This window comes from Echiichthys vipera (genome assembly GCF_963691815.1).
Source record: "Echiichthys vipera genome assembly, chromosome: 2".
NCBI lineage: Eukaryota > Metazoa > Chordata > Actinopteri > Perciformes > Trachinidae > Echiichthys > Echiichthys vipera.
In genome coordinates, this window is record NC_139827.1 from 6,036,228 (window position 1) to 6,064,134 (window position 27,907).

The 27,907-nt window shown below is 43.3% G+C and overlaps 4 protein-coding genes across 4 annotated transcripts in view; 2 read left to right on the top strand and 2 right to left on the bottom strand.

Annotated features, from left to right (window-relative positions):
- The window catches only part of lpar2b (lysophosphatidic acid receptor 2b), a 173,591-nt gene that overhangs the window by 81,598 nt on the left and 64,086 nt on the right, over positions 1-27,907 (top strand). The gene's annotated exons all lie outside the window — the stretch shown is intronic.
- On the bottom strand, positions 3,509-7,679 carry LOC310957315 (uncharacterized protein). The gene is made up of 3 exons (XM_083927817.1): positions 7,618-7,679; positions 4,787-5,060; positions 3,509-4,692 (listed from the first exon to the last, which is right to left on the bottom strand). Exons 2-3 carry the CDS (start codon positions 5,049-5,051, stop codon positions 4,322-4,324), a joined length of 636 nt encoding a protein of 211 aa, XP_083783943.1. The 5' UTR covers positions 5,052-5,060; positions 7,618-7,679; the 3' UTR covers positions 3,509-4,321.
- Positions 10,679-18,405, top strand: LOC310953301 (intercellular adhesion molecule 1-like). The gene is made up of 7 exons (XM_083922280.1): positions 10,679-10,819; positions 12,538-12,742; positions 13,231-13,306; positions 14,759-14,897; positions 14,980-15,312; positions 17,247-17,474; positions 18,030-18,405. Exons 1-7 carry the CDS (start codon positions 10,765-10,767, stop codon positions 18,098-18,100), a joined length of 1,107 nt encoding a protein of 368 aa, XP_083778406.1. The 5' UTR covers positions 10,679-10,764; the 3' UTR covers positions 18,101-18,405.
- Positions 19,809-27,907, bottom strand: part of LOC310963671 (ubinuclein-1-like) — a gene marked incomplete at both ends in the record, with an annotated part of 9,364 nt that continues 1,265 nt past the window's right edge. The window contains 11 exons of the mRNA XM_083936563.1: positions 19,809-20,403; positions 20,682-20,825; positions 20,944-21,066; positions 22,279-22,379; positions 22,467-22,596; positions 23,411-23,481; positions 23,598-24,189; positions 24,312-24,400; positions 24,483-24,617; positions 26,434-26,529; positions 26,705-26,809. Coding sequence (XP_083792689.1) covers positions 19,809-20,403; positions 20,682-20,825; positions 20,944-21,066; positions 22,279-22,379; positions 22,467-22,596; positions 23,411-23,481; positions 23,598-24,189; positions 24,312-24,400; positions 24,483-24,617; positions 26,434-26,529; positions 26,705-26,809 — 2,181 coding nt within the window. The remainder of the gene's footprint in view (positions 20,404-20,681; positions 20,826-20,943; positions 21,067-22,278; positions 22,380-22,466; positions 22,597-23,410; positions 23,482-23,597; positions 24,190-24,311; positions 24,401-24,482; positions 24,618-26,433; positions 26,530-26,704; positions 26,810-27,907) is intronic.

Consider the following 27,907-nt stretch of genomic DNA (forward strand, 5'->3'; position numbering starts at 1 on the left):
GAGACACTAGATGGCGGTGTTCTGCTCATTCTCCATATTCAATCTTCGATTTAAAACAAAGCGAAAAGAAGCTTTAAACACAATGCTGACACTTTATGCTATGGACAGCCACATTTAACAAGCAGAAGTAGAAGTAGGCAGATTTTTTTTTAATATCCAGCAGTCATGTTGCTTTAACCTCGACACAGAATCAGTTATTTATGTTCATATTAATTGATACACCAGAGGTGGATCCTGCGATGTTGGGTGCCACAATAATACTTTTACCCTGGGCACAAACTGTGGCACCAGCAGCTGGAGTCAATCCAGAGGAAGAGGAGGGAGAGGAGGAAGAGGAGGAGGAAGGTGTAGAAGTGGGGTTTTGTGCACCCAGTGATCCACCTGGGGATGAACGACAGAAACAACCGGATCATTTCCCACTGAAAACAATGCTTTTGCAGGATTAAGATGAAGATGGAGGCTTTGAAGGGTGTGAAAAAATCAGGTTAAAGCACTTTCTAACATGATCCAGAAACTCACGATGTTCCCCACCTGCATATTTCTTCTTTAACTTCGCCGCAGCGTTGTTGTGGTTTATCCTCTTCAGGATTTCAACAGTCACATTCACAGCCATTTCTTCACCGTAGCTGTCTATCATCTTACTGACAGTGTCCTGGCGGTCTGCGTTCTCGAGAAAGCCCTTACCAACGGGGTCACACCCGTCCAGCACTGGCTGACTCAGGTTCCACCGAAACCTCTTGAACTCATCAGCACCCAGCTCATCCAGAGCGTCTAAGATCAGAAGAGGAACCTGCATTTGTGATCACTGAAAAGAGGAAAAATAAGCTTTCAGTTTGCAGATTATTCATCTGTAATTCGTTGGATGTTGAAATTGCAGTCTAATCCAGCATGTACGTTGATGCTTGTGATGAATTTACACTTATATTTAATACTTGTACAAGTATCTTCTCAGGTCGGTATGTGAAATGTTCAGTATCAAAGATGTCCCATGCATTCCCCACGGACCGATCCAAGATTGCCTTCATGATATCACACCTGTCTGGCAGAGCCAAAGCCTGGGCGGCAGCTGGATGGAGCCAGGGCTGCGTTGTCTGTAACTCTCTCCCTGATTTCCTAGCCGCACTTATTAAGACTTTTGACCCTGTTACCACGCACAGAGAAAGGGCGCAGGAACTCAGCGTTTTGAAGCAAGGCAGCGGGTTAGTATGCAACTGAATTTACTCTTATACTTAATACTTGTACAAGTATCTTTTCAGCTCAAATCCAATTTAAACAACACAAAATAACTTGAATATCTTTGTCTTCAGAATCAAAGGATACAAAATAATCTCTAAACTAATGGTTGAAACAAACCATGTTAAAGTTCTGTTTTATGATGTTTGAGCATCCTCACGGAAAGCTCAAGTCAGACCAGACCATGAGTGTTCTCTTAAATATCTCCGTAAAGGTCTTACCGTATATGTGCGTCCAGTAATGAGACAGAAGGGGATCTACTGAAGATCCAGCAGCATCGTGTCGTAATAAACTACTTTTAGTTTCTACGTTTTATAGGAGGTTCAACAGGAAGTTGAACTGCAGACCGAAAGCTCACAAGTTCAAGTTCATGTTACAGAGAACAAGACTGACTGCAGGTAGTAGTTCCTCTATCCGAACTCACTTGAACGCACGTATGTTAACCGCGAGGAGACATTTCCCACAAGCGAGACATTGTCACGTGTCGCTCTACGTTCGTCAGAGTCACAGTTCTATAGACTTACAACAATGAAGAGACTATACTTTTGTTAAAGATAGTTACTTGTTGCTGCTCATGGGGGAATAGCTGGGTCTCTGTAAATCATAAATAAGGAGGCAGGTTTTGAAAACTTTAGTTTTGTCCCAACTTGATGATTGTTTAGGAAGTATGTGAGTTATGACCTTGAGGAAATTCTAAATGGCTCCAAATAAGGCTGCAGGTTGAGCTCTATTATGTTCTTATTCATTTCAATTCAATTCAGTTTCATTTAAAGTGTCAAATCATAACAAAAGTTATCTCAGGACACTTTACAGAGTAGGTAAAGACCACACTCTATGACTTATTCATGATTTACATAGACCCAACAATTTCCCCTTTTAGCAAAGTAGCAACGAAAACCTTCACTATAACAGACAGGAACGAACAGACCCAGCTCTGTGGAGGACGCACATCTGTCTGCACCGGTTGTGGAGGAAGAAAAGAAGTGAGAAAAGACACACAGATGGACAGATGGACAGAGAGAGAGACAAAGACAGACACACTTCCAGAGATGCAAGCAACCACAAAAGTAACAGTGACTATAGTGCTAGCTAAAGTAATGTGAATATGACTTACAAGTTATGGCAGAGTTTGAATTTTAAGGTCATGATTTGATTCAATTTTCAATTTCAAATTAGTTTTTTCAGCAGTGTCGGCCCGGCATTGTAAGACTATCAAGTCTTCAACAGATCATTGGTTTCGATTCAATCACATTTTCAAATTCTTCTCTAAGAAGACGGACTGGACATCTTGGTATCAAGTGTGACGTCTTTGGATGCTGCAGATCCTGCTTTCAGTGTCCACAACTGAAACCGAAAGCTAGATTCAATAGACAAGATGCTTTACAGAGAAAGAGAAATAAAAAAGAAATAGTATTCTGATGACTCAATCTTGTTAAAGAAATAATAAAAAGTCAGATATTAACTAAGAACTTCAAGCTAACATGAGTCCCTTTTCCTCTGGGTCATTCGGCATAAAAACAGCAATTATAATTATTCTAACGCTGAAGATACATCCATTACATCAAAACACAATTTTGTTTCCCTCTACGTTGTGTAAAAGTTTTCATTATTACTGGTGGAGTCTGTCTTTCCCGCACAGGACGGAAGACTTATGAATTGTAACCTTTTTATTATTTATCCTCATGGTAAAGTCTGTGAGAGAAAATACACAAATGTTTAACAACTATTAAAGTTGTCAAAGGACAACTGTTCACACATGGCCCGGGTGACCCCAACGACTGTCGTTCAGACTCAATAGAGCACTAACGAAGTCGAAACCAACTGCCCACCACCGACTGTCACTCTAACGACGGGCGTGGGCACTTGGAGCACAAAGAGTGTCAGTGACATCATCGGCCTTGTGAGAGGTTAAATACCTGGATCTCCACACCAGTTAGTTGGTCCAGTCCCAGCCTGGTCCTGGTCCTGGTCCAGTCCCAGCCTGGTCCTGGTCCAGTCCCAGCCTGGTCAGATGCGTACATGAACTGATGAAGCCTCTTGGATGAGAGGTGAAACGTCTTCCTAGACAAATAACCAAGTCCAGTTGCTTCAGACTGAAATTGCTTTGAGGATAACGATGACCTGGACGAATGAGAGCATTCACAGGCTAACTATTAAAGTTTAAAACTGTATCAAAATGCACCGAGGGTACTTGGGTCTTAAAAGTCTTCTATTCCGAGAGATCTTGTGTCATATCATTGTGACTTAAAAACAGCACCAGGTGGTCCAAACAGCAGGTGATCAACTGTTAAACTAAACCAATAATGTTACAATATCATCAAATGGTCGCCAAGATGGGTGGAAGTATTGCTGCTGGTAGGAAATATGCAGGCAGGTAGTATAAAGGTTGGTGCTGTGTCGTCTCTGTGTGCCCTGTGATAGACTGGCGTCCTGTCCAGGGTGGACCCCACCTCACGCCCGATGTCAGCTGGGATCGGCTCCAGCCCCCCGCGACCCCGACAGGGACAAGTTGTTTAAGATGAATGAATGAAAATATTTGGGCTTCTGCACCCAAGTCTGAGTTTACAAAATGACAAACCTCCTCTTGATTGTTCTTATAATAGATCTAGTGTTGACCGAATGAATTCTTGTCTTGGACGGCTGAAGGTTATCCAGCAGTTTATTTTTATATATTCAAAGCATTGTTCACAACAAGTATCCTACAGTTCTTCCTAATCCTATTGGTTCAAATGCTGATGTTCACCACTACAGTACCAGAGCTTCAACTCAAGGTCTACTTGCATTACCACGACCAAGAACTTATTCAATAAGAGCACTGTTGTACGTATATAGAGCCATTTTGTTATGGAACACTCTTCCTTTTAATATTAGGACTATTCCAAGTAAAAAAGCATTTAAGAAACATGTAAAGTCAATTTCATACTTAAGAGTTAGTCCTTTCCTTTCTTTTTATTGTAATTGGATGCATGTTTTTTCACTGGATCTGTGTATTGTTGTTTAATTTTGAACTTTTTGAAAAGGACCCCAGAAGGACTAGCCTGGCGTTTGTGCGTCGGCTTATGGGGATCCTCAATAAACAATTAAACTTCTATCCTGGTCTGTTGCTGTTTCCTGGGTTTGGGCTTTTGCAGAATATATTCAGTGATCCATAGCTGCCACCAGTGATCGTCGGGGCGATGATCACACTGTCCTGCTGAGCCAGCATTATGGCTGGAGCAGCAGGACGAGCTCCTGGAACAGCAGGACGAGCTCCTGGAGCAGCAGGACGAGCTCCTGGAGCAGCAGGACGAGCTCCTGGAGCAGCAGGACGAGCTCCTGGAGCAGCAGGACGAGCTCCTGGAGCAGCAGGACGAGCTCCTGGAGCAGCAGGACGAGCTCCTGGAGCAGCAGGACGAGCTCCTGGAGCAGCAGGAGGCGCCACAGCAGAGGAGGAGGTGGAGGGTGCAGCTGTTTTCCCATCTGCAGATGAATGCAGAGATCAATATAGACAAAATAAACATTTAAAAAACACCTGGAAGTAACAGATTTTGCCTACGTTGTGTTTACACCACACCTGCGTATGTTGTCTTTAAAGTCTCAGCAGCGTTGTTGTGGTCGATGTCCTCCAGAATCGCGACAGTGACGTTCACAGCCGACTCCTCACCGTAGTCCTCGATCATCTTTCTCACAGTGAAAGTCCTGGAAGTGTTTTCCAGGACGGACTCAGAAATTGGATCACAGCCATCCAGGACCTTCATCGAGAGGTACCACTGAAACTTTTCAAAGTCAGCTTTGCGCAAACTCTCCAGAGTCTTAAGGAGCAGCCGTTGAACCTGCATGTCTGCTCACTGAGCGAGTGAGAGGGGAGAGAACGTTTCCACATTAGCCTTCAATATTAAAGGAATAACTCAACAATATTGTTCGTTTTGTTGCTAAAAAACTCTCATATCTGTCCTACAGATGGTTATGTGTTGAGCTAGGCCTGCAGCGGATAATATAAATAGCTAAAACATATAAATCATGTAATAACGATGATACAGTTCAGGTATAAGCATCAATAAGAAGAAGGTTAAAATTTCTTCTTTCCCCACCACTCTCTTTAACTCACTCAGGTAGGTAAGGAACAGTGGAGACACTGTATCCTGAAAATGTCACTTTGTCACTTTATATCATCACTGCACCACTTTATTCAGTTGTACTGTCACTTAGTTTAGTAAGTAATGCTGCTATACTACACTGTCACTTTATATCACCACTACATCACTTATTTGTGGTACTGTAACTTACTGCTGCTACACTTTACACTGTCTCTTTATATCACCACTACATCACTTTATTTATTTATTAATGGTACTGTAACTATCTGCTGATACACTTACTGTGCTTTAAGACATGCTGCTACATTTCACTGTACTTTACTGTAACTGACTTAAGTACGAAATGCTGCTACACTCCACTGTGCCATACTGTCACTTAGTTCTGTAGGAAATGCTGCTACATTTTTAACATTTTTAACACTTATAACTTATCGCTCCTTCTCACTTATCTAGTTTGTACTTATTTCATTTCAATCTGCTGCTAAACTGCACAGCGCGTATTGTTGTATATTGTATATACCTACGCTTAACCACGACGTCTGTTGCACTCTGTCACACTTAGTTAATTGTTTTATTTATTTTTCGTTAGCTTTATTTTGATTTGATTTATGTTTTTATGCTTATTGTCACTCTGATCCTTTTCTGTCTTTGTATTGAAACTGTTGCACAATAATTTCCCTCGGGATAAATGAAGCTCCTTGAATCTAGACCTCCAGTGGACTATACTCACCCACTTTACACCTGCTTTCACTATGAGCCGTCGCGTCTGACGTGAATAAAGGCTTGTGAGTTTTGTAGCCTACTTTCTCGTGTTTGCGGTAACACATGTTAGTATATATGAATGAGTTTATCTCTTTCAAATAAGCCATCAAGTCTGTAATTATGGTAAACCAGCCAATAGTAGAAAGGTAAGTATTATAAATAGGAAATAAAGGGTTGCTGCAGTAATTCTACGGTAAATATTAATAAGCGGCTGATATCGTTCCTGATGCTCTGCAGTCAGCAGGTCTAAGAGAAGAGTACATTAGAGGGGTTACTAAAGGGATACTGTATTTAATGTTGCTCTATTAGTATTAAAGGTGGGAGACTCACCAGATTAAAAAAAGAAAAATAGAATTGAAGCAGCAGGGGTTTAGATATTCGGACTTCTAGTCCCTCAGTATGGATCAGCCCCAAAAACCACTTTATCCTATTTCCCATGATGCAAGTTGAAAGCGTCTTTAATTAAGCAATCAAGCAATTAAATCATGAGGGTTATTTGTTTTAAACAATCAAATGTGGTGTGGTTGTTGGCTCTGTCGCCTCACAGCAAGAGGGTTCCTGGTTCGAATCCCGGCTGGGTCCCTTCTGTGTGGAGTTTGCATGGTCCCCCTGTGTCTGTGTGGATTTACTCTGGGTTTCCTCCCACAGACCAAAGACATGCATAGTTCATTGATAACTCTAAATCACCCGTAGGTGTGAATGGTTGTCTGTCTCTGTTTGTCTCTTTGTGCCCTGCGATAGACTGGCTTCCTGTCCAGGGTGGACCCCGCCTCACGCCCGATATCAGCTGGATGGTTAAACAACTGTTTTGAATATAGTCCCTATGATGATGATATACTAAACTCCTTTTTTTTTTAAATTATTTATTATTTAGATCTTTATATTTTTACATGTATAAATCATAATCATAGACTCAACATGTAAACATAAAACAAAGACAGGTCCCAGAGGACACCGGCTCAAATGGAATCTATAGTACAGAATAATTAAAAGTCATTAAATATAATAAGTAAACATGAAGGCTACATAGTTTTCAAAGAGACAGATAAAATAAATACATAACATTTTCCTGCCTATTCCCTGATAAATATATATTCAGAAGTCTATCCTCTGTATAAATCCTGCTCCACTGATACTGAACTTCATGTTAAAAGCATTGAAGTTCTCCTTTAAAGAGAGTATTTCCAGAGTCATGCTGAAGGGGGATTACCCCCAACCTGGCAACCCACAACATCTGGATTTCATAATAGCCGACTTCCTTTTCTTCCTCTAAACAAAGAAACAAACGAGACTGGAAACAACTATGTCGGCGGTGCAATTAAGAAGTGTTTAAAACAGATAATTTAAGTAGAATAATATGAAAACGATCGATAACAACTCGACAGGCCGGTGAACAAAACAACTGTGTCAGGCGTCGTCAGGTTTGACAAACTTCTGCAGGAACTTTAAACGTTTCATTGGAGAAAGTGTGAGGCTGCTGCACCACACGGGAAACAACCAGCTGAAACTACAGTTTAATGAACACTATGTCCCAAAACTGACTTACCTCCGTCACCAACCGCCTCCAGCTGTGCACTGCCACTGAGAGATAACGCGCACAAAATGGCGCAAATATATTTTACTTTCGGTTTGAACAGGAAGTTTTTAAAGTTGAGGCATGTGAGAGTATTCAGCAGCAGAGAGGATGCACTGACTTTATTCTCCGTAAGTAACCCATGAAGGACTACAAAGACTACAAATAAACAGATCAATACATATTTCTTCTCAGAAGTAGACTGTGGATGTTATGCACCAGTTATTAAATTGATTTATTGATTTATTTATGTATTTATATATTTAGTTGAAGGAGGCATCAGGACAGCGTTTGGATCAGGATGAACAAAAGACAAGAAAATATATCATAATCTTTTCTCATCTACTCAAACCATTGAATTTCCAAATAGGCAATATAAACAATATAACAAAAGACACAAAAACATATAAATACCTGGATCTCACACCAGTTAGTTGGACCAGTCCCAGCCTGGTCCTGGTCCTGGTCCTGGTCCAGTCCCAGCCTGGTCCTGGTCCTGGTCCTGGTCCAGTCCCAGCCTGGTCCTTGTCCAGTCCCAGCCTGGTCAGATGTGTACATGAACTGATGAAGCCTCTTGGATGAGAGGTGGAACATCTTCCTAGACAAATAACCAAGTCCAGTTGCTTTTGACTGAAATTGCTTTGAGGATAACGACGACCTGGACACATGAGAACATTCACAGGCTTAATATAACAAAAGGCATTGTTAAGTCAAGATTATTTACAGCACCTTTCAACAACAAGGTAATTCAAAGTGCTTTACATTGGAAAGAAACACTGTAAATTACATTTCTATATAAAAAAATTAAAAACAAAAGTATAAACACATTCTGAAAAAGATGTCAGGATCCCATTCCTGGCAGCCCTTCCCTTCTCCCTTTACTGCTTGTGTTCGTCTCCCTCTGTCTGTTTTTCCCTGCATGTGTTTACCCTCTGTTGTGATTGGTTCTGGACAGTCTCTGCCTCTCCTTTTTAATCGTTGTTTTGTCTCCCTCTGTCGGTGTTTTTCTGTGTGTGCTTTCTTTCTGTTTTCTGGTGTTGAGTTTGTTTTCCTGGCAGGTGATTCTTGTTGGCACTAATCACCTGCCACTCTGTATATAATCCGGTACTGAGCCTCACTCGGTGCCGGATCATACCCTCTACTTACCCTGATGTCTCCCTGTGTACCTGTTCCTCTTGTGTCCATTCATCTCGTGAGTTTGTATCTAGTTCTTCATGTTTTTTCCTTTGTGTTTAGTGCACCTTTTTGTAAATAAGTTTTATTAAATTTGTTAATACCGTCTCCTGAGTTCCGTGTCTGCATTTGGGTCCCCTTCTCCGTCGTCACTCATGAAACCCTCTCTCTGTTTGTCTGGAGCTTATTCTACATACATCTACTGCACGGTCAAAACATGTTTGCTTATATTGCAACATCTGAGCGCAGTTTGACTCTTGACTATGATAACTCTGAACGGACCGTGCACTACTGCCCCAAGTGACGGGAAGTCCAAAGCAAACACAAACTGAAATGGCTCTTCCACTGTCTTTCAGTGTTTGCAGACGAACTTGGTCCGTGTCTTCTGCTACTTTTTAGTGATTGTAGTAATGACGGTAAATTCTTGGGGCTTTTGAACGTATTGTTCTAGGTGATATAAGATGTAAATTACCAGTATGTCCAAAAATACGTTTATCATCAACATCACCGTCATAATCGCTCCCATGATGGTACCACGAAAACCACCGGCAGCCTAGAGGCGAACATCACCCATGACAGTACCACGAATATCACCCATGACAATACCATGAATAACACCGGCAGCATAACCGCGAACATCACCCATGACGGTACCACAAAAACCACCGACAGCATAACCATGAACATCACCCATGACAGTACCTCGAATATCACCGGCAGCATAACCATGAACATCACCCATGACAGTACCTCGAATATCACGGCAGCATAACCATGAACATCACCCATGACGGTACCTCAAATATCACCGGCAGCATAACCGCGAACATCACCCATGATGGTACCATGAAAACCACCTGCAGCTTAACCATGAACATCACCCATGACAGTACCACGAATATCACCGGCAGCATAACCGCAAACATCACCCATGACAGTACCTCGAATATCACGGCAGCATAACCGCGGACATCACCCATGACGGTACCACGAATATCACAGGCGGCACTACCCTTGGCCATGCCACGAACATTATGGCCACCTTTAAGGCTGACAATCACACCACCATGAGTATAGACACTTGTGCAGACACACAGGTAGTCTGTTTGACTGTCTAAAGCTAGACTGCAGCTCTGATTACTACTCGTTGTTGAAACATGTTGTGTCAAATGTCATAAGAAAAATAGTATTATGAAGATAATGTAGAAAAGCTTTTGCTTCTCCCGCTTTCCCTTTCGGACATGTGAAGAGTATGATTTAAACTAACGTGTGATGATGACTGATCTAACTGACATGCCTGAAGTAAACAAATAAATAAATATCGGCTCAGTCACCTCCATGTTTGCTTGTGAAGTCAGAGGTTAGAGCTAACCCTTTTAACCGGCAGCATTTGTGAGGAAAGAATAAAGAAATAATAATAAAGAAAGAAACAGTGAAATGTCAACAACTGCTGTCCTTACACTGATCATGCCGGGTTTTCTGTGATAACACATCATCTTTGAGTCTACTCTTGTTTTCCCAAAAGCTCTACAGCAACCCGTCTGTGTGTCAGTGCTCAGAGACACACACTCACACACTCACACACTCACAGACACTCCCACACACCCATTCTTGCCCTCAGTGCTGCAGCACCACACTGCATTATTCTTGACCCTCCCTTCCTTCCTCTCCTGATTTACTAACAGAGAACGCCCATGGTGGGTTTCAGAGGCCAAAGCAAAGGAATCACCCGATCATCAGCTTCAGACACACACACAAGCAGAACAAAAAAAAAAGCATATACACACACACACACACCCACACGCCCATATAAACCTGAAGTACCCCCTGTGTTTCCTCAGAAGTCTCAGGCTGTGCCACTGCCAGCATCACACAGACAAGTGACTGGTGTTTGAGAGAAACGTCATATCAGCGGCCAGTGTTTGGAGTCAGGGAACCCGATGAAGGATGTGTGCGACTGGATGGCCAATCACGCTTCTGCTGGGCTGCCTGTTCGGCTCAGGTGAGTGAGACGACAGCTATTAATGCGACGGGCAGGTTCAACGAGATGAAACACTGATGTGAAAACAGTCAGGGTAGAGCAGATCAGACAGACTTTGCTTTTCGTCTTGTGATCCCTCAGTAACTCGTGCTGTGAGGGTTGTAGTCTGTTACTGCGACCCCTCGTCACCGGTTGTGAATGTCAAAGACGTCTGTTATTTTAGACCATTTTTAGGAGACTACAGGAAAGTGTCTCCAGTTTTTTACAAAGCTAAAAACACATTAAAGCCGAGAGATTAGCAAGGATCTAGGATAGAGTATGTATTTATATTTTATGTTACTTTATACTAACATTGTACATTCATCAATTTCCCAGCACCTCATAAAGTAGATTTATGGTTTGGAAATTCTGGTTGGATGTTAATGTATCAATAATATCATTAATACAACATTATTATAACCCACTCTGGTAATCCATTCTGCATGAAGTATTTGAAATACTTTAAATACATTTTGCTAGTGTATCTTTCTCAGTTTGAACCCAGCTCTGTGTCACGGCAGTGTGGGCAGTGTGTGCAGATGAACGGTGTTTGGCTTCCCTCCGCGGTGGAAATCTTTCACGTCATCTGGTGAATCCCGACGGACCTGTGATGCTCTGAGCTCCACAGAGTGAAGCCAAACACCGTTCAGCTATACACACACACTGCCACACTGCCATGACACAGAGCTGGATTTAAATCAGCAGTTAAATATCTCTTATTAGGTTACTATTGAATGCTGGTTTTAACACTGTTATATTATTGCTTTTGCCTAAGTAGAGTATCTGAGTACTTCTACTGAACACCAGTGAATCAGGAATAAATGGTTTTGACTGTTGATAGAGACATAACCATGCAGTTGTCTTATTTCACTCATTTAGGAAACATATAGATATTTTGACAGTTGGTGACACACACACACACACACACACACACACACACACACACACACACACACACACACACACACACACACACACACACACACACACACACACACACACACACACACACACACACACACACACACACACACACACACACACACACACACACACACACACACACGAGTGAGATCGTCTGATAGGCAGCAGAACAACCTCAGGATCCAGTGGAACAATGGTCATAGAAAAGAGGAGCGAGTTCTTTGACTTGGGCAGGGTGTCCTTCCTTCCTTAGAGGAACACACTGGGTGTATTCAACGCGCTACGAAACAATGGATCACAATAGATCAGCTAAAAAGAGTATTATTTCACGAGATGGCAAAATTCAATTGACCCTTGCCTGTATTATGTAAAGATAAGGGAAATTACTCACAGAGCTTACAGCGCCAACATAAACATGTGAAGAGATTCAGCATTTCTTTGCAGCTCTGTGGATTCAGATCATCTCAGATGGGGCAAGAATCCTTAAATCTTATATTTAAGGTGATATTCTGTATTCAGTGTGTATACTTTTGGAGATTAAAGAGCATTATGAACTGTTATGTAGTCTTTGAGAACAATAAAGTTTACCTGTAGTTAGTGTCTATTTGTGAAACTCCTATAATCCACAATAAATGATTTGAAGGGAAGATATATTTACACATTTACATCATGTGACGTAATCATTTAGGAGTTTTATAGTGCCTTTTAAAAAGACCCAAGGACGCTTATTGTGCCTTTCTTCCTCTCCCACTCTCTGACCACTCCTGTGACCCCAGCAACATCATCCCCTGTTTCCATTGACACACCTGCTCCACCTCCGCTATCACAAATTTCACCTCCCTCTCCGACAATCCTCCCTTCTCGACAGTTTCCTTCTCTAAGCACCACACCCTCCATCCCTCCCTTCATCAGCACCTCTGCAGAGCCAGCAGAAGAAGTCCGCTGCCCTCTGACGATGTCACCCTCCACCCTGGTGGTCAGGTATGTTGGAAATGCTGTTTATTTCAGGGTGGTTAAATGGTACGCACAATGTTGCATGTGTCTCTCTTTTAAAAGAATAGAGAGGCTGAGGAGACTTACACTCCTGTAGAAGCATGAGATGCTGTGTAAGTGCCAAACACACTCTACTGCATTGGGTAAAGGGTGTTTTAAAAATGTTACACTGAGACCACTGGACTCCCTACACATACGTACATACATACGCTTGACCATAAGTACAACTATCTACTACTCTGACAATAACATGCGCTTGTTTAGCAGCTGATACCTATTTAAACTATAAGAAAATGGAAGGAAGCTGTGCAACGCAGGAAAATTAGAAGGAGTTTACGGCTCACACTGCCACCTACTATGAAAGGATCCCTCCTTCTTTCTTTGTGTTACCACTTACGTGTTTGGAAAGCGTCTTTTTAAAACTCTTTCTGTGTAAATTAGTGCTACATAATTGTGTGTAAACTCTCCCGTCACAGGTACGGAGATCCAGTCACAGCTAACTGCTCTGTATCACGGATGGGGTTTTCTGTTCTTGGTTGGATAGTCCAACTGGTAAGGGAACCAGTACTCTCTAATATCACTTGTAAACCCTGTTAGCAACCATGACCTGATCTTATTTGTCTATCAATCCACCACTCTGCCCCCCTCACTTGCGAACGAGACCACAAGATAGATTTTTGACAACAACAAAGTTCAGCCATCCGTGAGAAACTCGGAGTAGAGCCGCTGCTCCTTTGTGTTGAAAGGAGCCAGTTGAGGTGGTTCAGGATCATCTGGTAAGGATGAACCCTGGGCGCCTCCCTAGGGAGGTGTTCCAGGCACGTCCAGCTGGGAGGAGGCCTCGGGGAAGACCCAGGACTAGGTGGAGAGATTAGATCTCCACACTGGCCTGGGAACGCCTCAGGATCCCCCAGTTAGAGCTGGTTAATGTGACCCGGGAAAGGGAAGTTTGGGGTCCCCTGCTCAAGCTGCTGCCCCCACGACCCGACCCCGGATAAGCGGTTGAAGATGAGATGAGACGCTGTCGGGCAGAAACCTTGTATGTCCAAAAAGATGAGATAAGATGAGATGAGTCAAACATGGCAACGATGGAGACGATAACGATCCTACGTCTATTGAGGAGGAGGCAGACGGTGGTGGTCTGTGAGACCGACAAATACATCCCTGAGTGTGGACGGAGAATTCCAGACAATGGTTTCATAGATTAGAGAAATTGCAGATGAACGTCACTTTCACCATTTCAAAATGTCCGTTGGGGCTTTTGATGACTTGCTTTTGTCTACAGTGGCCCACACTGCCCCCTCGATTTCTGGTGGTACTGCAACGTTTGGTCCGTATCGGTACGCATCCGCAAGCTTGCAATGTACGCAGAGTACTGACAGAAGGCTCCATCTGTATCCGTATGTGTATCTAACGTAGAGCATAAATGAGCCTTAAGTCTTCAGCAGAGTAAAGTGGCCTAGTGATGCTGACTCTTATCCAAACTGTTTCATAGGGACTTTAAGCAGAGACGTTTGAAGAAATGGCGTTCCAGAAACATTCCAACACGCTGTCATTGTAGTCGGTACAGCAAACCACTCGTTCTACCATAGCAGGCAACGTCAGAGACCCAGTTTAATTGCTGCTTCAACCGTCGTTGCTTAAAGTCTCTAATAAGTAGTCCAGAAGTCTGATAAAATATCACAATTCAAGTTTCGATCAGGCAGGATGTGTCTCTTAGTCACGTTTTCCCATCACTGTCCATGTAAGCGTTCAAATGCCTTCCTCAAAACTGAGGAGTAAAAAGGTAATGAACACACCCAGAGCCTCCAAGAACACTGGATACTCAACACACACACACTGCATATAGGCACAGATAATGCCAATAGGACTGAATACTATTAGCTTCACAAATATAGGGTCTATTGCAAGGTTACTGTGAAGGATTTCATTGTAACAGTTTTTTATAATACTCACATTCTATTACAATCCTAATTTGTGATCTGTGACCTTTTGCGACTCTAGGGAGCTCCTGAACCCACTATGGATAATTTTCTGGTCTGGAGCGTGGACAGCATGACTGAGTGGAGCATCACGCCTACGTGTTACGCGCTATCTGAACAGGGAGGGCAGTGCGACATTGCTCTCCCTCTAATAGTCTACAGTGAGTTCTTATTTCTGCCTTTTTGACATGTTACAAGATAAATCCTGTTCTGTGTGGTTTATCTGTTGATCTGTCTCCACAGAGCCTCCAGATAACGTGTCCATCAGCTTTATTAATCACACCGGGCCGATGTTTGAGGGTCGTCAGTACGCTCTGCAGTGTACAGTCCAGGGTGTTGCTCCTGTTGAGAACCTCACTGTGACCTTCTACAGAGGACAGACAGCACTGGGTCAACGGCAGTCCAACAACAATACAGAGAAGGAACCAGTGACTGAGGTCTTCACTTTAGACATCACCCCCAGGAAAGAAGACAATGGAGTCCAGTACTGGTGTGAAGCAAAGCTGGAACTGGGACCTGAAGGACTTAAGCATCCTCCGGTGATGGTGTCACCAAAACTCACTGCCACAGTCCTCTGTGAGTGTTTATATATACTTCTTTTTCTAATTTGGAGGAATGCTTTCAGTTGTGAACCGCTAACACTGACCTGGAGTCGATGAACAGAACTGTCTCTGTGGAAAATGTGTAAGAGGACAGATTTTTAAAGCAGGTTTACAAAGTGAAGGGGGACACCTGACCTTTTCTGACCTCCGACAGACACTGAAAAAAATAAAATGTTCTGCCAAAGTCTGTTAATGCTTTAAAAGCTCATCGTCCCACAGAATTCCCATGTCTCCACTTACCAGTTGAGCGTCAAAGAAGGGTATTTGCTTGTTGGCTTGCTTCCTACATGTTAAAAAAGGTGAAGTAGTAAAACAAAAGGTTTCTTTTTCACCTATTTCCTGATATAAAACACATTAACCTTCCTTTTCTAGCAGCTTTCTTTCAATTCAGTTCATTTACAGTGTCAAATCATAACAACAGTTATCTCAGGAAACTTTACAGAGTAGGTAAAGACCCAACAATTCCCCCGTAGAGTACGGTGGCAACGAAAATCTTCCCTATAACAGACAGGGAACGTCAGACAGACCCAGCTCTATTGAGGACGGACATCTGTCTGCACCGGTTGGGGAGGAAGAGAAGAGAGAAAGAGAGAAAAGACGGACAGATGGACAAAGAGACAAAGACAGACACAAAGACAGACGGAGACACTTACAGAGATGCATCATCTCAGTGACTATAGTGCTAGCTAAAGTCATGTGAGTATGACTAACAGTTAATACAGCAGCACAGCAAGAAACAGGCACAGCTAGAGTGACCGAACAAGGCGATGATCATAATTATCGTGGCAAACATGGAGTTGAATTAGTAACATGCATTGATGAGACATCACCAACTAGGTTACTTAAAGAAGTGCTACCTTTAGTTAGCACTCCTGTATTAGATATGATTAACATGTCTTTATCAGCAGGTTATGTACCACAGTCACTTACAAGTAGCTGTAGTTAAACCTCTTCTTTAAAAGCCCAGTCTTGATCCAGAGTCTCTAGCCAACTATAGACCTATATCTGACTTTCCTTTTCTCTCTAAGATCCTCGAGAAATTAGTCGCCAATCAGCTGTGTGACTTTTTACATCTCATCTCATCTTCATCCGCTTATCCGGGGTCGGGTCGCGGGGGCAGCAGCTTTAGCAGGGGACCCCAAACTTCCCTTTCCCGGGCCACATTAACCAGCTCTAACTGGGGGATCCTGAGGCGTTCCCAGGCCAGTGTGGAGATATAATCTCTCCACCTGGTCCTGGGTCTTCCCCGAGGCCTCCTCCCAGCTGTACGTGCCTGGAACACGCCCAGGGTTCATCCTTGCTAGATGCCCGAACCACCTCAACTGGCTCCTTTCAACGCAAAGGAGCAGCGGCTCTACTCCGAGTTCCTCACGGATTGCTGAACTTCTTCCCCTCTCTCTAAGGGAGACTCCAGCCCCCCTCCTGAGAAAACCCATTTCCGCCGCTTGTACCCGCGACCTCGTTCTTTCGGTCCTGACCCAGCTTTCATGACCACAGGTGAGGGTAGGAACGAAGATTGACCGGTAAATCGAGAGCTTTGCCTTCCTCAGCTCTCTTTTCGTCACAACAGTGCGGTATAGCGACTGCAGCACCGCCCCCGCTGCTCCGATTCTACGGCCAAACTCAAGCTCCATCGTCCCCTCACTCGTGAACCTGATCCCGAGGTACTTGAACTCCTTCACTTTTGACATATGAGTTATTTGAGGACTTCCATTAACAGGATTATCCCCCGGCAGACTAGGCCTATAGCAGCATCATTAAGCATGACAAAATCAGCTTTAAAAATAACAACATAGCTAAGGACTGGTAAGCCCTGGCTGTAAGCTTTATCAAAGAGGAACGTTTTAAGTTTACCCTTAAATAACTTCTCTTTCCTCCTCTCCATCACTCCTTTATCTTTTCTCTCAGATGGTCCACAGCTCGAGTGTCCCACAAAGCTGCAGGTGAGAGAGGGAGAGAGCCTCCGCTGTGAGGTGAGAGGAAACCCTCAGCCCTCAGTCACCTGGTTCAGAGACGGGCGGGCGGTCGCCCTGCCCACTCACTCAAGCACAAAGCACGCTGGGAAATATACAGTCTCGGCAAAAGGACTTCGACATAAAAACTTTACAGTGGAGGTGGAGGTCCTTGTTGGCAGCGGTAGGTTTATTATAAAATCAACCTTGTTGCATTCCCAGTGTGAGGCCTGAAAACTAGATTCCCAAGCCCCCATTGATCTTTATGGACTTGTACTTACGTTGCGCCTTTCTAGTCTTCTGACTACTCAAGGCGCTTTCACACTACTTGCCACATTCACCCATTCACACAGACATTCACACTGATGGCAACGGACATCTACAAACCATCTAATCTAATCATTCACACCACATTTACACACCCATGTGCAGCACGAGGAGCAATTCGGGGTTCAGTGTCTTGCCCAAGGACACTTCGACATGTGGACTGGGGGAGGTGGGGATTGAACCGCCAATCTCTCGAATGGAGGACAACCCACTCTACCACTAAGCCACAGCAGCCCTATTGAGGGGTTATAATTTCAAATGTTTAAACTGGTCTTTCCTGAGAAACGTCGCTTTGTTCTGTTATTTTTGCGTGATCAAAAGGTGACTGGAGAAAAAAAAGTAAACTGAGGCAGAAGTTCAAAGTCATCCTGTTCAGTATTGGTTGAATTAATTTGTCTTTTCCTCTTTCTAGGAACGACAAACAGCTGTAAAAGACATTTCCTGTTGGCCGCCTCACTTATTCAGATGATTAACTGGCTTTAAATCGTCCTAAAAGAAGAACTCAACGTGACGTGCGATCCTTCTCTATGCTGTGGATGATCGGCTCCTGCTGGAAGAAGTGTTTGTCAAGGACGGCTCATTGTTTTGGGCGTCCCTCTTCAAATGAATCCGGTCTCATTGTTCATCTTTTAAATCATCCAAAAAGCAACAGGCTCTCATTAGAAGCAGGTAGTGTCTTTGGAGAGCTTCTGCCCAGGTACATTTTTTAAATAGTATGATAATAAACTGGTCTCCATGTAATCTGCACAAAATCGAACTTTCATATCTTCCTGACTGAATGCTGCTCTAGAAAGAAATCCACATAAATGTCTTGTACAGTTTTAATAATAAACCACCGTAATGCCATATCTGTGACACTGGTTTGTTTCCAGACAGACCTACGCAGACAACATGTCAGCTCTTTATTCTTTATTTAATTTAAAGTAAATAATTCACATTTCACAGAAAGCATTTCAAATACAAAGACGGTTAAAGGGTCATTGAAGGGGATTTGAGTGGATGTCGAATTTCTCCAGGTTTTTTGTAATCAGAAGCATGAGCAGTGGAGCGGGAGTCAGTTTGTCCGTTTGTTGGTAAAAGTGCCATTTGTTCATGGATCAAAACACTATATTCTTATCTCTGATCATCCAAACTCAAAGTAAAGCTGACACAAAGCAAAAAAAAACACATCTTCGGCGGAGAACCACACATTGTGGCCGCAGACATAAAGTCAGATTAATATTATCGTCTTAACGTTAGCTGTTAGCTCATCTCCCCTAATGATTCTGCAACCGTAACTCCAGAAACCCGTCCGGTGTCATCTCCAAGGAAACGGTTGCCATCTAGAAAGAAAAGACTCATCATTTTCTATTCACTTGACAAGCAAACATTTGCAGAACTTGATATTATATTAGTTAGTAAAAATCCAGTCACCAATGATTAGATCTCATTTGACAGTTGAAATAAAATAATGTGTAAACTTTAGAAATCTATGAAACAAGATCTTAAACAGGATCCATCACTTGTGCTGGTTGTTGCATTATGCCATCTGGATAAAAGGACTATTGATAGTGCTTTATCAGTGTGTCAGATGCATGCCTTTATTATAAAAATGCTGTGTAACATATTGGATAGAGTAGTTAGAAATAAACTAATTCCTTCACTAGCAGATGTCAAGACAGATGTGCGTCCTCCACAGAGCTGGGTCTGTCTGACGTTCCTGTCTGTTATAGTGAAGGTTTTCGTCTCCACCGTACTCTACGGGGGAATTGTTGGGTCTATGTAAATCATAAATAAGTCATAGAGTGTGGTCTTTACCTACTCTGTAAAGTGTCCTGAGATAACTTTTGTTATGATTTTGCACTATAAATAAAATTGAATTGAATGTAGCTTAGCATAGAAAGTTAGTAAGTGAACCTTGACACAGGGATTTTGTCACACTGACGTTGTGGAGTTTAAAAAAAAACTAAAACAGGGAGGGCATCTAACAGGCAGGGAGGGTCCAACAAAAATGTGCCATTGATTGCATTACGGCAAATGTAGGTTAAGCTTGATCCAGACTAAAAGTCAGATATCAGCAATCTGTGTCAAATCACTCGAGTAGCATTTTAAATGTTCTGCCAATCTCAGTAAAAACTCTAAGGCCACTCAAATATTTAACATAAAAAAAAGAATCTAAAAACTTACGTGTGTTAATCTGCACTGGGGGTTATCACTGTATAATAACGTCATCATCATCAGAGATGATCTGCACATCGTCAGCATCCGTGTGTTGGGCAATCTCTCCAACCTGCCGCAGCTGGGGCAAATCCATTTGACACACACCCCTCAGTGGGAAACCGACTGGGCTGGAGTGAGGGGGCGGAGGAGGAAAAGGAGGACTTTTGGTGTCCGCGCCGAAGCTCGACCGTTGAACTGAAAGTCTGTATTTGGCGACGGCCGCCGCTAGGAGCTGCTGGGAGAGTGAGAGAGGCTGCTCCTTAGCCAGCGCTTGATCAGCGAGGAGATCCAGAGGCGAATGGGTTGGAGTAGATGTGACGGAGACCAGAGGTTTGTCTGCCTTCGTCAGACTAGAGGAACCCGCTTCTGCTGCCACCCCTCTGGTTTTATCCCCCACCTTTATAAAGACAGCACCTTCCTTCTTCTCCTCAGGTGACACAGAATTTGAGCTCTCAATTAATACGTCGTCGGTTTCTTGGGGGAGCCCCGTCAGCGGTGGAGACTCCTGAAGAACGGTGCAGCCATTTGACATAGCAGGAAGACCAGTGATAGATGGCGGCTTCTTTTCAGGCTTGGCCCTCTTAACACTTGCATTTGATAAAACAGAACAAATCTCACTTTAACATCCGCACAAGCTTCATCTGCATCGGGAAATTCATGCTAATAAAAAGAGATGTGTAGGTGGTACTCACGGTAATGACGTAAAGAGGCTCAACATTTTCCTGCTCTCCCTTATCAGCATCCTGACAACAAATGTTGAGAAAGGGTGTTTGTTGCGTGCACAATCTGGTGAATGACTACTTTGAAAAGGACGAGAATCAGATTCATATGACTGAAAGTGTAAGTTTGCATCCATGTCACATACCCAGACTGCATCCACCCCTTTGGCCAGAGCGGTTTGACCTCGCTCTCTAACAAGGTCTTCAGGTACTCCTCCAACTCCGGACTCCCTTTCCTTTCTTTTTTATATCTCTCCACTTTCACCTGTAACATGTGGAACAAGCTCTCCCTGTACGAGAGAAAACAGGATTAATACACAAAGTAAGAATGTGCACTACGGCTCGCTTAATGTGCACAGCAGATTACTTAACACTTCAAATACTCCAGCGATCTTAATTGAAGCTCACCTGACCTCTTCGTTCCATTTGAACAACTTCTTTGGTCCTCCTCTTTTCCCGTCTCTCTGCTCCGAACCATCCTCTGGACCAACACTCACCTTCTGATGGCCTTCTGTCTCCGCCTCTGTTGTCCTGACACAGACATAAGCAGCGTTCAAGGTGAGAAAAAGAAAAGAAACATTTGGTAATTTTATTGCATGTAAACTCAAAGTGCGTTACAAGATATATATCTATATACAGTATAGACACAATACACACAAGAACCCAAATGCTGTAAGAAAGTCACCGAGCACTTTATTATTAGGTGCACCCGTCCAACTGCTCGTTAATGCAAATTCTCGCACACACACACACACACACACACACACACACACACACACACACACACACACACACACACACACACACACACACACACACACACACACACACACACACACACACACACACACACACACACACACACACACACACACACACACACACACACACACACACACACACACACACACACACACACACACACACACACACACACACACACACACACACACACACATGCATGCGCACGCACACAGGCTGCTTAAACATATATGCAAATACTTCGAGCCAGTGCATGAAAAATTGGCGTCACCATTTCTCAAATTATATCATTACTATATTTTGAAAATGTTCATTTGCATAGTGGATTTCTCTGTGGGGTGGGGGTGGGGGGGGGGGGGGGTGGGGTTAATTAGGTCTATCCTATTTCCGTCCGGGATGGAGTGAAAGTAGAGAGGTGAATGTGTTTTTATTAAAGTTTGCAAAAGAGCAAAAAAAAACCAAACATGTATGTATGTATGTATATATATATATATATATATATATATATATATATATATATATATATATATATATATATATATAAATAATAGTCAACACACAATGACAGTGAACGTGACAAGATGGAGGCTCTGAAAGAACAGGCTCACCTGCAGATACATCTTACAGAGGCTGCTAGGAACAACGCATCTCAAATCTTATAGAGTACAACTTTAATAATCAAAAAACAAACTGTTTTCCCTAACTATCTGAATATACCTGTATTCACTGACACAGTTTACATTAAAACAAGTAAATTAAGTGATCTTATTTCCATACCAATTACGCCACATATATATAGGTGTGAATGGTTGTCTGTCTCTGTGCGTCTCTATGTGCCCTGTGATAGACTGGCGTCCTGTCCAGGGTGGACCCCGCCTCAAGCTCGATGTCAGCTGGGATCAGGTCCAGCCCCAGCGACCCCGACAGGGACAAGCAAGTGGAGATGAATGAATGAATGAATGAATATGCTGAGGAACTTACTTCTTGACTTGCTCGTATGCATGACAGTTTTCACGGAAACATGCAACCTGCTCGGGCATTGCTCTGCCGATGGCCTCCTTCAGTTTCTGCACGGGATCCCCCTGCTCAGAGTCAAATACAGGAAGTGAGTCACACGCAGAAAGAAACAACCCACGCTACCTGTAACTCAGACATTCAAAAACACTCACCATGTGTGCGAGTAACAGTTTCTTCACGCGTTTGAGGAGTGTGTCTCTGCTGCAGGGCAGGAAGGACGACAGGTGCGTGTACACCTTGGAGCGCAACTGGCCGCCTTGTTCCCGACACTGCAACTCGATGCTGGATCCAGACAGTCAGAGAGTTGATAAATCACAACTTTGCAGAGGCTCGCACTATCATTTGAAAAGTGCTGCACATGGAATAATTTACTGTGCTTTACCTTTCTTGTTTATTTCTCCTAAACAGCCAACAGCGCGTATCCCTACTTACTTTACTGTTATATTAGGAAACCATAATTTTAAGGGTCATGTAATGTCTACTCACGCCCAGTTCTTCTCACCATCTTCCTTTTCTCCCAGTGTATGGGACTATTTTACGCATGATTAATTAATGTGGATGAATATCAAAATATGAAGCCACTTTTGTTTTTTTAAGCCTGTTGATCATCAGCATGTGTGTAAGACACTACTCATTCATTGGCAGTGGAGTGGAGGAGACCAGAGTCAGAAATATACTTTTCAAACATTATTTTTCCACCATTTCAATCGTTTCTTTTCAGTTGTGAATCTAAAATCGGAAGAATGTGAATTTGGAAAATACATTTTGAATAGTTTAGGGTATTTTTATTGTGTGTGTGTGTGTGTGTGTGTGTGTGTGTGTGGGGGGGGGGGGGGTGACAATGCCAGGAACACATTGATCATGATTTAAAGTCAGATTATAGAACAGATCTGTGTGCGTGTGTGTCACAACAGGTTTAACCACCTCCTGGTCAAAAGCCCCTTTCACGCTGCCTGCCTGCTTGTTGTGGGGCTATTTCACCTTTGTTATGCCGCGCCATCAGTGCAAAAGGCACGGAGATGGAAATCGGGGGGATAGATCTGTCTTTCAGTGTTCGGTAACAAGATTTTGTTCCTGCTGTTGTTGGATAACTCACTCTAGCAGGATCGAGTTGATTTCTGGAGTGAAGAACTTGAGTTTGGATTCTCCCTCTGAGGTTTTGGCAACCTAAAAAAAACAAAACCATGAGTGAATGTCATCTATACATCCATCCTGCACTTGTCTATTTACAACGTATGCGTTTAATCTTCGTCTCCACTTCAGCATACACGCATTCATCTTACCACTATGAGTTTCCGGATGCTGTCTTCCAGTAGTGGGGGAAGTCCGTCCGGCAGTGGGACTCCCTGATGAGGTGAGGAGACAGAACTGGTCTGTGACAGGAGCTGGGTTTGCTCTGAATGCGGCTTCAGCTGCACACAAGTCTTTGTATTTGGAGGCTGGAGTACAGGAGCAGCATCAGACTGGGTCAGATCACCGGCTTGGGGTCTGGAAAGCTCTGCTGCATGTTGAGGAACTGCTTTTGGTGAGAAAGTCCCTTCACTGACATCTAACAAAGAGTCTAAATCGATATCAAAATCCACTGTGTTGGCTGCTTGGATGAGAGCGCGATCGTTGGTGGATCCAATTAAACTGAGGAGAGGGTCAGTCAACCCCGAACCTCCGCCCCCGCCTGCATCCGCCGGGCACAGAGGGATCGTGATCGCACCGGCGACCGCAGCCGGCTTGGGATGCGCTTTCTCCGTCTTCTGTCGATCTTTCTCCTTCTCCCTTTGAAACTTTTTCAACATGCTGGTGACGCTTAAAGAGCCGACGGCCTTTTTCTTCTTCTTCATCTTCGTCGTCTCATCATTCGGTACAACTTCAGACAAAGTGCTGCAAAAAGAACACGTGAAACTTATGAGGGCATTATTTTGAGAATCTTAGGAATTAAATGTTTAGCGTTAGAATCAAAATAGTTTCTAAAACAAAGGTAAAACCGCTTTGGTCATCCTCGCCTTGATTTAGGATCCGCGTTGGCCGTCGTCTCCCCAACGTCTCTGCAGCGCTTCTTTGGCCTAGCCTGTTTGCCGTTGACTTTACGTTTCTAAAAGTGAACGTTTAAAAAAGGTGTTGTGACAAAATGTTTTTCTCAAACTGAAACGTTTCTTTGATGCACTTTAACTTACTTTGGAGGACTCGAGCGTCTCCTCTTCTGTTGTGAGGTCCTCCGTCTCGGAAGCGTGGCGGAATTGCAGCACGCCCGAGTTCACATAGAAGCCGCCGAATTTAGTGGTGATGGAGGCCGGCACAAATTCATCGTACTACGGAGACCAGCCAGAGGTTGATTATTTAACTTTTGTCAGCTAGGTCAAAATTGGGAACACATTTGAAGGGAAAAGGATAAAACAGAGAGACCACCATTTGTGAGCAGAGCAAACTGTCACATTTGTTTTTTCATAACATGCAGTTTTGATTTTGAGACGTGTTGACCAGAGTGAACGATGTCTGCTCAGCGGCTTTCAGTTGTTATGGGCCCCGACTGTGGAAGAGCCTGCCGGAGAGCCTCAGGGTCGCGGAGACTGCTGAGGTTTTTAAAAATAGGCTTAAGGGCGCACTCACACTGTCCTTCCGCACCGCGCCCCGGGCTTTAGGGTACTTGTCCCCCCTCCCTCTCCCCCCGCGCCCCAGGCCCGTTTGTACTCACACTACCTGGGCCTCGCGCAAATGCTTCTTGCTGCCCATACGTCATCACTTCGTAACACGTCACACGCATTGATCGCGTGTGTGTGGCTTTGTTTACAAATCTTTCCACAGACCTCAGAGTTTTTGTGCGTCTTGTCGACTGTTTTTGAATCTTTTCATCGACCAAATCTGCAGTAAACACTCCACCTCCGCATCACACCAACGTGAACCTTTCACCGCCATTGTTGTTGTTGTTAAATGTCCGCGCATGGTCCCCCCTCCTATTTTCTATCTCCCAACAGGCGCACATAAAATGACCTCAGAACCGCCGTAGGTCTCATGCTCGTGCTCGTAGATGTGCGCACGCTCGTGCTCGTACATGTGCAAACGGCTCTACAAAAGCCCACCTCTCTCAGGCGGGCCGTGGGCAGCCCGCTGACCGCAGTTATGCGCGGAGCGGGTGCACTCACACTGCTTAAACGTACTAGGCTTTAGCTGAAAAACCGGTTTTGGCCCGGTGCGGAAGGACAGTGTGAATGTGCCCTAAGACCCATCTTTTTAACCAGGCTTTTAATTGATTTGTTTTAGGCAGTGCTAATCAGAGCACTTTTTATCCTTTTTACTGTTTTAATGTCTGTGTTTGAGCCTTCATGCTTTTATTGATTTTTATGGCCTCATGTCTTATGCTTTTATTTTCTAGTTCATGTTTTTAGCCTCTATGCTTTTATGCTTTTATGTTTTAGTCCCTCGTGTTTTTAGCCTCTATATTTTAACCCTTTACTGTTCTAGGCAACAGTTTTTTAATCTCCAGTGTTTCCTCAGGGGGCCTGCCAGTTTGGGAGTTGTCTCTGGTCTGGCCGCGGGGGGTGCTGTCCCGGCGCAAGTGACTAGAGGGCTCTGCACCTTGGTGCGGAGGCTCCTGTCTGCCCGGGTTGGGGTGGTCTCTGTGTTGGTGCTCCCTGTGACCTTGGACTGGAATCTCTCCCAGTGTCCCAAAGGTAGCTTCCTCTAGCCTCCTCTGTACCTCAGGTCTCGCTGCCCGGCCATGTCTCTGTAGTGACAGCTAGTGTTTGTGTAGGTGTGAGTGTGTGTGTCTGTGTGTCAGCGTGGCTGTGTGTGTATGTGTGAATGTGTGTATGAACGTATGCATATGTGTGTGTGTCTCTGTGCATGACTGTGGGGGGGTTCTTTTGCCTTTCTTCTCCTGATTTTATTGGATGTTTCTCTTTTTCTGTACATCTCTGTAACTTGGCACTTTACGATACCTTTCTGTATGAAAAGCGCCATAGAAATAAAGGTTGATTTGATTTTTGAGTAGATAGTGAAGTAAACCGTAAAAGGCAAAAAATCCTATATATTCAAACTGTCTCTTTGTGCAACATAACAGGTCTTCAAAGACGCTGATAAAAATATATTATATGGAAACCTTAAATGTGTGATTACACACTGACTCACAGCCTCAGAGTTGTCAATAAAGGAATCCTCGTCATCATAACCGTATCCGATATCAATCAAGTCCTGAATGCGGTCCTTCTTCTTAGGTTTGCCACCCTGCGACAAAATATAATGAAAAAAATATGTAACACAAATAGATATTGTCGAAAATCTATCTATGACATATATCTGTTCCAGTTTAAACACATTTTACAATTTCAAAATAAGAGCGTGACCCTGCAAAATCTGTTACACCCGCCAGTAACGCAGGTCTGCAAAAACAGGTACTCACATATTTTTCCTCCAGCTTCCTTGAAATAGCAGCGACCTCATCGTTTGCTCTCTTTTCTTCCTCTTCAAATCTGCTCAGTGGGACTTCATCTTTTGTGCGGGTGATCTAAAAATGATAAAAGTCTCATGTCAATCATACATTGATACATTTTTTTGCAGCAAAACACCATGAAAAGGCTTTCGGATGACCACACACAGCCATCAGGGTCAGAACACCACAGGGCTCGGAGTAGAGCCGCTGCTCCTTTGCGTTGACCAAATGACCAGATAGAAAGGAGCGCATGACAATGCGGAAACTATTTGATAACAACATGAAGAAACAGCGCCCTCTAGTTTGCTTTAGGCTAATACGCACTGCGACAACCAACCCCAGTCTCCCCTAATTGATAAAAGTCCAGTCATGAGCCAAACGTGTTGTTGGCTACGCATGGACGGATTAGTGAACGGGCCTGCAGGGACATGCCCAGGTAAAAATGTTATAAAATGATCACAAAGAGACAAAAATGTCTTTAGGAATGCAAAACAACCACAAAGAGAAGTGAAAATAGACACAAAACAACCATGTAGAGACAAAAATGATGCAAAGACACACAAAATGATTAAAAATAGACATAAAATGACCACAGAGAAAAACAAAACTACAACATAGAAATGTAAAATGACTAAAAAATAGATGCAGAATCACCAGACAAAGATGTAAAATGACTAAAAATAGATGCAGAACCACCAGACAAAGATGTAAAATGACTAAAAATAGATGCAGAATCACCAGACAAAGATGTGAAATGTCTAAAAATAGATGCAGAACCACCCGACAAAGATGTGAAATGTCTAAAAATAGATGCAGAACCACCAGACAAAGATGTGAAATGTCTAAAAATAGATGCAGAACCACCAGACAAAGATGTGAAATGTCTAAAAATAGATGCAAAACCACCAGACAAATTGTGAAATGACTAAAAATAGATGCAGAACCACCAGACAAAGATGTGAAATGTCTAAAAATAGATGCAAAACCACCAGACAAAGATGTGAAAGGTCTAAAAATAGATGCGGAACCACCAGACAATGATGTGAAATGACTAAAAATAAATGCGGAACCACCAGACAATGATGTGAAATGTCTAAAAATAGATGTAAAACAATTACAATGATGTGAAATGTCTAAAAATAGATGCAGAACCACCAGACTAAGATGTAACAT

Bases quoted from the DNA above. Each gene is read 5' to 3' on its own strand.
- LOC310957315 (XM_083927817.1), bottom strand. From the start codon at position 5,051: ATGCAGGTTCAACGGCTGCTCCTTAAGACTCTGGAGAGTTTGCGCAAA. The intron at 4,693-4,786 runs GTGTGGTGTAAA...ATTCATCTGCAG, and splicing joins TTTAAAGACAACATACGCAG to ATGGGAAAACAGCTGCACCC.
- LOC310953301 (XM_083922280.1), top strand. From the start codon at position 10,765: ATGTGTGCGACTGGATGGCCAATCACGCTTCTGCTGGGCTGCCTGTTC. The intron at 15,313-17,246 runs GTGAGTGTTTAT...CTTTTCTCTCAG, and splicing joins ACTCACTGCCACAGTCCTCT to ATGGTCCACAGCTCGAGTGT. The intron at 17,475-18,029 runs GTAGGTTTATTA...TCCTCTTTCTAG, and splicing joins GGAGGTCCTTGTTGGCAGCG to GAACGACAAACAGCTGTAAA.